Below are 12,661 nucleotides of genomic sequence, written 5' to 3'. Positions count from 1 at the left end.
GCAGCCATGTATGAGGGTTCCAATTTCTCCACATCCCAGCCAACACTTGTTATTTTCTGTCTTTTTGATTATAGCCATCTTAGTGGGTGTGCAATGGTATTGCACTGTGGTTTTGATTTGCATGTCTCTAACGACTAATGATGTTGAACATCTTTTTTTACAGGCTTCTTGTTCATTTCACAGCAGCCTTTTGAGGCAGCTATTATCCCCATTTGACAGCAGAGGAAACAAATTCAAACAGTTGAGAGGACTTGCTCATTGCAAGGAGGTGGTGGAGCTGTGCCTGGAACTTCAGTGTGTCTGTCTCTGAAGCTCCATGTAGTCGAATTAGCAGTAGAAACCGCTCTGGTCTGGTGGGCAGGAGGCCTGGTCTCTGGTGTGCCCACCTTGGGTAAGTCCTTTCCCCCCTCCCCGCTTCTCCAGGTGTCAGTTTCTCCTCCTCGCCACTTGGGGCGCTATAGGCCAAACATCTCCAGGCTCCTCTAGGAGCCCCTAACTCCAAGATCCATCACCCTAGCGCGGAGCTTCCTCCGCCCCTTCAGCCCTAGGTCGCCGGCGGTGCCGGAAGTGCTTGGCTCTTTTCGTTTGCTCCCGCCCCCGGCCCGGAAATACTTTTTCGGGAAGATGGCGGCTGTGTCAGTGTGTGAGCGACCGGTTGGAGGTTTCTCTTTCGAAAACTGCCGCAGGTGTGGCCATGTCCCGGGCCGGGTTCAGGGCGGGAGTGGGAATGCGGTGCCGGGGTCGGAGTCGGGTTGCGGTCTGAGCCGGGAAGTCCGAACGAATGGTGGAGGGCGGGGCCCGCGGCGCGCGGCACCTGTGACTCAGGGGAATTAGGGCCTGAGCGTGTTTCTCCTGAGGCCGGGTCGGCTCTTCCACTTCCCCAGCGCACCGGGACACCCTCCATCTCCGGGGTGGTGGTGCGGCCCCTCTCAGACGCTCCCTTCGCAGAAAAACGGGACAGTATTCCTGCTGTTGGGAGGAGCCAGTGAAACAGATGGGCTTGAAAGCAAATGCTAGTAGTTTTTCCTTCTCCCGAGTTCCCTATTAGAAACTCTTCGTGCCAGTGCGGCGCAAATGTGGTCCTGCCCTTCAACGCCTTTTTCTCTCATTTGCTCTCAGAAATGCTATCTTGGAAGCCGATTTTGCAAAGAAAGGATCCAAGCTTCCAATGGCCCGGAAAACTGGGACGACTATCGCAGGGGTGGTCTATAAGGTAAGCTGGGACAGGCTGAGAGCAGCAGTGTCAACTAATTTCAGGAACCAGGCCCCTTGGCCTCTTTTACTTCTCTGGGTTGTGTGAGGAAGGGCACATCTTACAGAGTACTACATCAGGAAAAGCTCCTTTAGGAGAGACTATGTCAGTTTTGTGCATTTATCGGCAGTTTATATTCTTTGCTCTGCAGTTTTCGACAGGAAGCCAATTTTCTGTCAAGTTACTACTTTAGGAAGCAGGATGATGTAATGGGAGAAAACAAGATTTGTTTAACCATTTAGCTTTTTTGCTGCCTCTAACTTTGGGCAGGTCACTTTCCTTCTCACAGCCTCACTTTCTAATCCATCAGGTGGACATAATAACTCCTGACTTAAATTGTTGTAAGGGTCAAAAGAGATAACTGGTTATTGTTGTTAAAGGTAAAGAGTGACATCTTTTAAAAAGAAATTGACAGATGTGGCTATTTTAATGGAAAGATTTCTGCATCTTAATCCAGACTTTTCTAATATTGGCTCTGTGATTTGTAAGGAATTCACTGAATCTCTGAGCCTCATTTGAAAACAGGAATGATAGTTCCTACTACCTATTGAGGGTTCAACCAATGATGTTTATTAATAAGCTTTTTCTTGAATGCCGAAAGTATAGCACAATATTTCAGCGCGTGGCGGGGTGGTTGGGGGAGCAGGGGATGGTCAACATTGTTTTTCCTAAACTAGAGTAGAGGACTGTGGATTGTATATGTGAAGTTGTTTTAAAGTATATATTTCTTAAAAATAGGATGGCATAGTTCTTGGAGCAGATACAAGGGCAACTGAAGGAATGGTTGTTGCTGACAAGAACTGTTCAAAAATACACTTCATATCTCCTAACATTTAGTAAGTATTGATTAGTTTGAATAACTCATTTTTAAACATGTCAGGGGTAAAATTGAATTTACTTTTTCTCTCTAAAACCTGTTGTTCAGCCTGTATTTTCTTTCTGTCTCCCTTAAATGGCATTTCCATCCATCTGAGCTAGCCATCCTCAAGTCCTCTTTTTTATTTTTAAAAATATTTATTTATTTATTTATTTGGCTGTGCTGGGTCTTAGTTGTGGCACCCTCACGCGTGCGGGATCTTTCAGTTGCGGCATGCAGGCTCTTAGTTTCGGCATGCGGGATCTAGTTTCTTGACCAGGGATCGAACCCAGGCCCCCTGCATTGGGAGCACAGAGTCTTAACTGCTGGACCACCAGGGAAGTCCCTCGAGTCCTCTTTTTGCTTTAGTCTTCAGTTCATTTGGTACCCAGTTCTGCCTTCTGTGTGCCTTTTGAATCCACTCCCTTTTATCCTTCCCTTTACTAAGGCCTTAGCTCGGATTCTTTTTTTTCAGCTGGATTATTGCAGTTGTCATTTAAATGGTCCCTCTGCCTTTGGCCTTTTCTTTATCTGTATTGTTCACTCTTCTGCCATATTGGGTTTTGTAAAACACAGATCTAATTATGTTCCTTTCCTGTTTAAAAACTTTTCAAGAGATTTTTCACATTTCCACATGCTTTCAGGATAAAATCGAAACTCTAGCATGATATTTAAGGTCTTGTACAATTTCACAGAAAGCTTACCTTTTCATCCTATTTAGCTGCTATCACTCTATGTTCCAGTTATACCTGGGCTGTCCCTATTTCCCTCATGTCCCTGTTCTCCACATGTCCAAGCTGTTTTACCCTTGCTTTTGCTAGCCCCTCTGCTTAGAAATGCCCTTTCTTCTTCTCTGTATAGTGTTTTTATTCTGTCCTTCCAAATCCAGCTCAAATGAAACCTTTTTTGAAAGATCAGAGTTAACTGCTCTCTCCTCCAATTTCCTACAGCATTTTCTACCTATGCTACTATATTGTATTATATGTCTCCTCCACTCAACTTTGAAATCAAGTGCTATTACTATGTCATATTTTCTTTATTCTCAGCACTTTGGAATGAGTGGTATCTAGTACTAAATACTTGGTAAGTGTAAATTGCAGAGCTTTTAACATTCCTTGCTCTTTTGTACAACTTGGATATTTTCTAGGATCAGTAAAATGCACACTCTGTTCAGAACATAGAAACTAATGATTTGAAATATTCCACTGGGCTACAGAAAATATATTTGCATATACTTAGATGTGCATTCTCAATTTTATGTTTATTTAAGCTTGGTTAGAGCAGTTACAGTGCAGGTGTACTCAGAAACATCTATGTCACTGAACTTTGTGGAAGTTTTCCAAGAAGCTCCACTTCTAATTGAGCCCTTTGGTAATTGAATTTCAGCTACATTTCTAATTGTATTTTTTAGTTGTTGTGGTGCTGGGACAGCTGCGGACACAGACATGACAACCCAGCTCATTTCTTCCAACTTGGAGCTCCACTCTCTTTCCACTGGCCGCCTTCCCAGAGTTGTGACGGCCAATCGGATGCTGAAGCAGATGCTTTTCAGGTAAGGTTCCAGGATGGGGATTTCTGTAGTATTTTTTTCTCATGCCTTAGATTTTCAGCCAAGGGAAGCCTGGAAGCTCAAGAAAAGGCATTAAGAAATACACATTTTATTCCAGAAATCAATTGTCACTAAAAAGACACTTTAATTTCATACGGCTTTTGATAATGTATTTGAATTTATGGGGTCTGGTTTGTTTTTTTTTTTTTTTCATGAATGAATCACATGTGACCAATTGAGTCATTTCCTGAGGCTTAGGTTATTGCTGGATAAAAAATCCTTTTTTGTTCATAGTAAGAAAGAGCTGGAAGGAACCTTTGAGTTCTTCTTGTGAACACACACAAACACAAATGATTGTTTTTTCTCCCTTTTTTAGGGGCAAGATAACAGTGAAATGAAAAATGATATTGTAGTTGGCTGTAAGTGGGTAGAATAGCGATACTATTAACCAACATTTATTTGTTTGTGCCAGGCCCTGTGCTAAGTGCTTTATGCATGATCTCACTTTATCCCTTTAACTCTGAGATAGGGGCTATTAACATCTCTAATTTATAAGTGAACAAAGTGAGGCTTAAAGAGATGCAATCGTTTGCCTGACCTGACCTTCACTCCCTGCTGACTACCACGGAGTTCCTCTTAGTAGTTTTGTTTCTCTTTAGTCCTTAACGATCACATCATCGCTTTGTGTTTGTATAGGTCTAGACAGTTTTCAAATTTTAAGTCCATTTTCTCATTTTCTCATAAAGAGAAGAGAAGCAATGTAGTATAGTGGAAATAGCCTGGACATTTAGTCTTGAGTTGGAATCCTGGCTTCTCCTTTTGTGACCTACCTTAGCTTTAACAAATTCTCTCCTCTTTCCTTCTTTAGAGAATGTGTATCATGATACCTTTTTAAAATTTTTTTAAAAGTTGGTCACAGGCCTTTATTCTGGTCCTCATCATTCATTAAGCAACCTACACAAGACATTTTCTTTATCTCTGTCCCAAGTGGTAGCAGCTGCATCCAGGCCTGTGAGAGTTAAAGGGGAGCAGGAACAGAAGGCAAAGGTTGTAAGTTGGCAGCTCACAGGCCATATTCAGCTTGTAAAGAAATTTCATTTGGGTCACATAGTGTTTTAAAAAAAATAGTGGCAAACAATTATAAACTGGGAGCTTTGAATTTAAAATATGGATTTCCAGCTTCTTCTGATAAAAGCTCATAAAGCGGGCGGTAATGTGGGACTGAGCGGCCGTTGTTGCCTTTGGAAGTGGGAGCGTGTGTTCTGGCCTGTCAGTCCTTGCGTGGCTCACTTCTCTGTTTCCTGCCTGGCCCTTGCCTTCCTGTGAATTTGCAGGTCTTCGTCTACAAGTGTAGCATGGCCCCTGGGCTCTCAGGAAGTGGATATGAGGTTTAATATAGCTATGCAGCAAGGCCGGTAGAATAGTTCCCATTTTACAGCAGAGGATACCAGGGTTTATGAGTCATATGGGCAGGAAGCCTAGTCCATATCTACCCAATTCCTACTCTGGCTGTACTGAGCCTTTATGTCAGTGATTTCCATTTATTTATGTACATAATCATCATCCTAATCCTGGAGAATTATCGCCTATCAAATAAATTCTTCCAATGCAGTGTGAGAACTGGTTAAAGCACATCTGTTGTCAAGATAACTGAAGACATTTGTGATTTTGATTTTAAATGTAAAGCTCCCTCTGGTGGTTTGTATGGTGCATTACATTTAAAACAATTTTTAAACTTGTAAAATTGCAGTAAATATTTCAAGATTGCTTGCAGTGTCATTTAGCATTTAGCTAAATCTAGCAGATGTTTCTGTTAATCTCTTTAGAATGTTTCAAGAATTTAAATTCTCTTTTTTCAGTGTTTTATTATCTTTAGTTTAACATACTTTGTAAAAGTTAAATTTTATCAAAGTTTTGAGAAGAACACAAAAATTTAAACCAGGATAATTATGGTTCTTTATGTCTTTTGACATTTTTGTTGAGTTACGTAAAGTGGGTTACTAGTACAAGAGAAAAAAGCATAGGATTTGACTTTAGAACTTTGCTTCAGAACCTGTCTACAGTGCTTACATTTGTGTAACTTTGGGCTGTTCACCTCACCCTTCTTAGTCTCAGTTTCTTCCTCAATAAAATGGGGATAATAGTTCTGTCTCTCTAACTTTTGGGGAGGAAATGAATAAAGAAACAAGGCTTATGCAATGCCTAGCACAGGGCCTGATACATAGTTAGATCCTCATTCAGAGGCTGAAAAAAGAATACAAGGTGTACTCTTGCTGTTTTCTTCCCCCTGAATAATCCATTTCCTTGTTTGTGAATAAGTGAGAAAAGAGGGTTTGATAAACAGAAGTGGACGTCTTTTTCCTTACTTAAGCAGTACTTTTATTTTACTTCTGTGGTGGCTATATGTAGAAGATATCTGTGATACTTGTTCCTTCTGCACATGGAGCCTTCTTGTTGACTCTAGCAGAAATCTTTGATATACTATTCTGTATTCTGGAAACTATTTGAATATGTAGAGGCTTTAAAATTTTATTTTATTATATTGTATTTTTTTTTCCTTACAAAAATACTATATATTCATTGTAGAAAATTCTGAAAATACAGTAAAGCCCAAAGAAAAAATAGGCGAGAATCACATTTTGGCTGGTTGTATATACTCCTAGTCTTTTAAATTTATTTATTCGTTCGTTCATTCACTTGATCATCCCTTCCTCCCTTCCTTCCGTATTATAAGTGCATGTTCACAGTAAAAAAGCTAGAAGATTTAGATTAAAAAATATTGAAATTATCTCAATTTCTACCACCTGTAAGCAGTCGGTGCTAACAGATTATGGTACACTCTTCAAGGTTTTCCCTATGTTTAATAATACATATTTTGTTCTATAAAAATGGGATCATAGGGCTTCCCTGGTGACGCAGTGGTTGAGAATCTGCCTGCCAATGCAGGGGACACGGGTTCGAGCCCTGGTCTGGGAAGATCCCACATGCCGCGGAGCAACTGGGCCCGTGCGCCACAACTACTGAGCCTGCGTGTCTGGAGCCTGTGCTCCGCAACAAGAGAGGCCACGATAGTGAGAGGCCCGCGCACCGCGATGAAGAGTGGCCCCCGCTTGCCACAACTAGAGAAAGCCCTCGCGCGGAAACGAAGACCCAACACAGCCAAAAATAAATAAATAAATAAATTTTTAAAAACTTAAAAAAAAAAAAAGGGATCATAGTTGTGCTTTCTGTCCCATAATGTAACCTAATCTTTTCACCTACCAGTGCCTCTTCAGTAGTTTCCATGTTGGAGTATTTCAAAAAGAAAACCTTTTTATAAATTATTGTAAAAGTAATGTATGATCATTGTAAAAAATTCAGACACTATAGAAATGTGAAAAGAAGCAAGTAGATTTCAGCTGACACTCTGCCACTTAAGCACATACACTGTGAATCTTTGAGATCTATTTTTAGACCTTTTATACTAGGCATGTATACTCATGTATGTATTTGCAAAAATGGAATCCTGCTATATGTGTTGTTTTGTAACTGACCCTGTTCACATAACAGTATATTGTGAATATTGTTCCCATCAGTAGATGAGCTCGGCATCCAGAGATTTTACCTTGAGCCCATGGAGGACTTCTGGAGACCTGTAACTCTCCTGAAATAGTGAAAAATTTGTGTGTGTACACTTGTTATGGGCGAGGGTTCCACAATTTTAATCAATTTTTCTGTGGGGTCTGTGCCCCCAAAAGTTTAAGAACCATAGATCGGTATCCTAATTTTTGTTGGATCACAGTAATCTATTTTATTAACCAATTTTTGAAGACTAAAAGTATTGCTTGCTTTAAGGTATTTAAGGTATTGTAAGGTATTCTGCCAATCCTTTGGAATATAGAATCTTTAGGTACTTGTGTTATTAATTCTTTAAGCTGTATTCTAAAATAAATTCCTAGAAGTAGAATTGCTGGGTCAAAGGTAGGCACATTTAACATTTTAATATATATTGCCAAAATTGTCCTTGAGAAAGATTACCATCAGTAGTGCATGAAAAATGCAGCATGGTTTTTAACGATTGTGTAGTGTTCCATTGTATAGCTGTATTAGTTTAGCTAATTCTGTTTCCCCTTTTTTAGCATCATAAACAGTTACCGCAAAAAACATTCTTATGCATTCATTTCTGCATATTTGTCCTTTTATATCAATAGAATTAGATTCCTGGAGACAGAATTTCTGGATCCATTTTTAAGGATTTCATTGACTTGCCAAAATATCTTAGACTCTTCTAAAGGCATCAAACAGATTATGTTTTAGCTTGGAAGGGAGCTAGCTGGTTATTAATTGACTTTAACTAAACAGCGTGTTTGGCAGGCAGTTGATATAGTGGATCAAGCACTGGGCTGGGGTGGGAGTGGTGGATCTGGTGATTCTGGCTTCTCATCCCAGAGTGCTGGGATCTAGTCTTGACCCTTCTGCTAGCTCATGTGGCTTAGGACCAGTTTCTTCCCTTGTCTGGGCCTCTGTTCCTTCTTGAGGCTGCTTTTAAAATCCTTTCCTGCTCTTTATTTTTTCACTTATAAACGGAAGATTTGAAATAATAAATTGGTAATCAAGGGACACGGGAAATATTGGACTCGACCTTGAGCGCTTTCTGATGGGTAGCTACGTCTCAGACAATCTAAAATTATGACTTTGATTGGTTCTTGTGTTATTTTTATCAGTTTTAATGATTGTATCATTAGGCAAATTCAGCATGTGTTGGTTTCATTTTTCTTCCCAGAGAGCTAAAGGCTCACGGTGGAGAACTTTAAATTCAGCATGTTTATCTAGCATAGCAGTTCTAATGGTAAAAAATTGAACCAGATACAAGGAAAGCAATCTATAGAAGTGGAAAACCAACTAAGTAGAGGGTCCAAAGGAGCAAATACGTGCAGAATTAAACAGAGGTGGGGGTGAGGTGGAAAATGTATTCTCTCCCATGTTCCTGAGAGATACAGCTTTAAACTGTGGGCAGGAGCAATGGGTTTTATAGGCTGTCATGTAGTTACTTCATTCACTTCCCTGCATGATGAAATACTTCTTTCTTTTACTCAGTATGAGCTCATATCTGTCATAATTTTGTGGATTTATTCAAGGGAAAGGTGTTTTGACATTAGCTATTTTCCTGTGAGGCTATGGTAAGGTTGATAATTTGAACAGCTTTAGTTTAGCAACAACTCACTGTTGACTTGGAAGGGAGCTTATCTGCTAAACACAGAGAGGTATGATGGGAGGGGTGCTGATCTTGGGAGTAAGCCAAGCTTGGCTCTGAGGCTTAAAAATGTCTTTGGGTTGGTTTTCTGTTCTCTACAATGAGAATTATAGTGTCTTCTTTTGAAGGGGGTTGTGAGACTAAGATTATGTAAGGTACATGGAGTGCCTCACACAATTTACAGTTTTTATTGGCTGATAGTAGATGTTCAAGTATGTTTGCTCCATTCCCTATTTTTTTCCCTTCAAAACAGTAATTATTTAATGAAGCAGTAGTAGTGTAAGAAAAGCTTTTTATTGTCTGACTTCAAATACAACTTTCGGTTAAGTTATAGTGATGCAATGTAGACTCATTTTTGTTTTTTCTTATGCATACTCTGATCACCAGGTATCAAGGTTACATTGGTGCAGCCCTAGTTTTGGGGGGAGTAGATGTTACTGGACCTCACCTCTACAGCATCTATCCTCATGGATCAACTGATAAGTTGCCTTATGTCACCATGGGTGAGTGTAATGTTTCCCTGATGTTTCAGAATCCTCTTATTTACTAAGGTGGTCTCTTAAAGTCGGTTTATTTCCTGATAGAGGAGGCAGTGCAGTACAGTGCTTTGATTCCTTCTACAAGTATTATTGAGTTCCTCCTAGGGATTAGGCCCTGTTTTATGTGCTTGGGATATAGCAGTGAACAAAATTTAGATAAAGATTCTTGCCTGCAGGGAGTTTATATTTTAGTGGGGGTGGACAGACAATAACAGCAGCAATTATAAATATATTTATAATATGTTATAAAGTGATAAATAGTAGGAGAAAAAAACAATGCAGGTGATATTATACTTCAGTTATGTAAGATATTACCTTTGTGGGAAACTGAGTCAAGAGTGTACAAAAACGTGATGTATTATTTCTAACATCTGCATGTGAATTTACAATTATCTCAAAACAAAAAGTTAAAAAATGTTAATGCAGTGCAAGGGGACTTGAGAAGGTTAAAGTAGGTTCATGAAGAAGGTGAGGTCTGAGTGGAAGGGCCTCCTGGGCAGAGGGAAGGCTAGAGTGGAGGCCTCACTGGGGGAATAGGCCTGGTACATGCAGAGATTTTTTTTTTTTAAGCTAGAGTGACCAGAGTTCCTCTTTGCCACTTAATCTCTGAGGGATCCTGGGCATATAAGTCCTCTCTGAACCTTGATTTCCATACTTGTGAAATGGTATCAGTAATACCTACCATGCATAGCAGGTTATTTATAATGATTAGAAATAATGTATATAAAGCATCTGGTCCAGTGCCTGGCCTATAAACAGTAGCTACACTTTTTAGATCAGCCTTGTACATTTGTATTTTAGCTCTAAATGCTGGATAAGAGTACTTTTTTTTAAATGACTAAAAAAAAGTGATAAAATTATATTTAGAAGAGTTGGGAGTTTCGAATTTAACTTTCATGCTAAATTTTTGAGTGAAATTGCGTATGTCCAGGGACTTCCCTGGCGGTCCAGTGGTTAAGACTTCACCTTCCAATGCAGGGGGTGCGGGTCCTGGTCAGGGAGCTAAGATCCCACATGCCCCACAGCCAAAAAACCAAAACATAAAACAGAAACAATATTGTAACAGATTGAATAAAGACTTTAAAAATGGTCCATATCAAAAATAAATCTTTAAAAAAAAAAAAAAAGAAAGAAATTGCATATGTCCAGTAACTTGAACAGGTCATTTGTAGCTGGCGTTTTTCCAGCTGTTGTTTACCTTTTGCATTTTTTGTCTTGGTATCTTGACTCTGCAGAGCCAGGAATAATGGCTGCCTTGAATAGTTTGGAAATTGCTAGCTTGAGACTTTGCTATTCCATTCCGTGTAATACACAAGCCTCTTATAAGATTTGTATGCAACAGATGTTCCATGTTTGTGAGAAGAATGATTTGTCCCCAGATACCATATGGAATAATTATTTTAAAATGAAGATACTTAACAGTAATTTTAGAATTGCTCTGAATTGCTTTGTTCCATTTTATTTGTTATTTCCATCAAAGTACTGTTTTTATTTCCCCCCGTTTGATGCCTTTAAATGGCAGTAAAGGTGGAATAGCCTTTTCTATTAAGTAGTTTCATTTCTTCTTTTTTTTATTTAAAAAAAAATTTCACACTTGCAGGAAAGTAACAAAAATGTACAATGAATAGTCATATATACCCTTTACTCGTGTTTGTCAGTTGTTAACATTTTACCACATTTTTGCTCACTCTCATACATTATTGTTATTTTTTGGTGTATAGAGCCATTCGAGAGGAAATAGCGGACACTGTAACCCTCTATCTCAAAATCCTTTAGGATGTTCTCTTACATCACCTTGATAAAATCATCAAAATCAGGAAATTTAATATTGATACAAAGCCTTTTCATTTTTAAGATGGAAAAATTGAATTGGTTTCTGTTGCTTTTGAACTGTAGTAATTTGTCTTATGAGCATAATCCTGAATTTAGGAAAAGTTGTTGAAAGTGAGTAAAGCAGATTTGTGTCTGCTCATTTCATTCCTGCAACTCCACTTTGTGCTCTGTCCTGGCTGACAGTGATCTTGCTTCCCTCCAAGTCCAATGTGAGTCCAGGGTGATGGCTCCACAGCTTTGATTTTATGGCATACTTCTGCTCAGAAATCATCACTCTCCACAGTCTGGTTTTGCTTTCATAAGAGATTAAGAAGATTAAGAAGAGCAAGACATCAGTAACACCTGATTTTAGATACACAAGTAAGTTGTTACTATGAGGTTTAGTTTGTTTGTTCATCTGTTCATTTATCAACTATTTCTTGAGTGCCTTCTGTGTAAAAGCACTGTAGCAGGCTCCACAGAGAGAGGTTGAATGTCTGGATCCTTACCCTCAACATATTCCCAGTGTAATGGGGGAGATAGATGTATAAACTGACAAGGGCAGTAGGTACAAAGGCCATTGGAGGCCCAAGGGAGAAAGGGTCTAAACTGGAAGATTTCAGGGAAAGCTTCACTTCACTTGAGCTGAATCTTAAAAGAAGGATAAGTTACTTTCATTCATGTATCAGATATTTATTTAGCATCTGCTATGTGCTAGGCACTGGGAATATAGTGGTCAACACAGCACCTATCCTCAGAGTTTATAGCCTCTTGCGGGAGATAGGAATTAAGTAAATACACATTAATCTAAAAGAATGCACTGTGCTAAGTGCTCTGGAGGAAAAAAACAGTAATAAGAGAGAATACAGGAAGGAGCATGTGGATAATGGGTGTTTGGGAAGTCCTTACTGGGCAAGTGACATGAAAACATTTTCTAATGAAAGTAATTTATGAACATGACAAAACATTCAAGTGGGGAGAAGTATTACATGAAAAGTAAGTCTCTTTCATATTTCCCCAAAGTAACCACTGTTAAGGGTTTATTGTGTTTTTTCTCAGAAAATGTTTTATGATCCACCTATATATATCTCTGTCATCTGTCATCTATCTGTCTATCCCTATTAAAAATACACAGCTGAGGTCATGCTGTAGATACTGTTCCATTACTATTAACTTGTTTTGAAGAAGTTTTTGTATCAGTGCTTGTAGATCTATATCAAATCTACAACAACACCTTCATAAAATTGTATTACATGTCTCTACCATGATTTAGTGACCCATTATCCTATTGATGAGTATATGTCTTGGTGTACTTGTGTAAGTACATCTGACAAGTTCCTAGTAGTGGAGTTCTGGATTAGAGTGTGTGCATGTATTGCTCAGAATTCTCTGTTGTAATCATTAGAATCACTGGATGATT

At 39.2% G+C, this 12,661-nt stretch overlaps 1 protein-coding gene across 1 annotated transcript in view; it reads left to right on the top strand.

Annotated features, from left to right (window-relative positions):
- The first annotated feature begins 593 nt into the window (after positions 1 to 593).
- The window catches only part of PSMB7 (proteasome 20S subunit beta 7), a 56,488-nt gene continuing 44,420 nt past the window's right edge, over positions 594 to 12,661 (top strand). Inside the window, exons 1-5 of the mRNA XM_059926567.1 lie at positions 594 to 686; positions 1,120 to 1,213; positions 1,991 to 2,088; positions 3,520 to 3,660; positions 9,278 to 9,393. Coding sequence (XP_059782550.1) covers positions 625 to 686; positions 1,120 to 1,213; positions 1,991 to 2,088; positions 3,520 to 3,660; positions 9,278 to 9,393 — 511 coding nt within the window. The 5' untranslated portion in view covers positions 594 to 624. The remainder of the gene's footprint in view (positions 687 to 1,119; positions 1,214 to 1,990; positions 2,089 to 3,519; positions 3,661 to 9,277; positions 9,394 to 12,661) is intronic.

Source organism: Balaenoptera ricei, chromosome 6 (genome assembly GCF_028023285.1).
Source record: "Balaenoptera ricei isolate mBalRic1 chromosome 6, mBalRic1.hap2, whole genome shotgun sequence".
In the NCBI taxonomy this organism is placed as follows: domain Eukaryota; kingdom Metazoa; phylum Chordata; class Mammalia; order Artiodactyla; family Balaenopteridae; genus Balaenoptera; species Balaenoptera ricei.
Note: the sequence above shows the minus strand (reverse complement) of the source record. Positions and strands in the feature narration are given on the sequence as shown.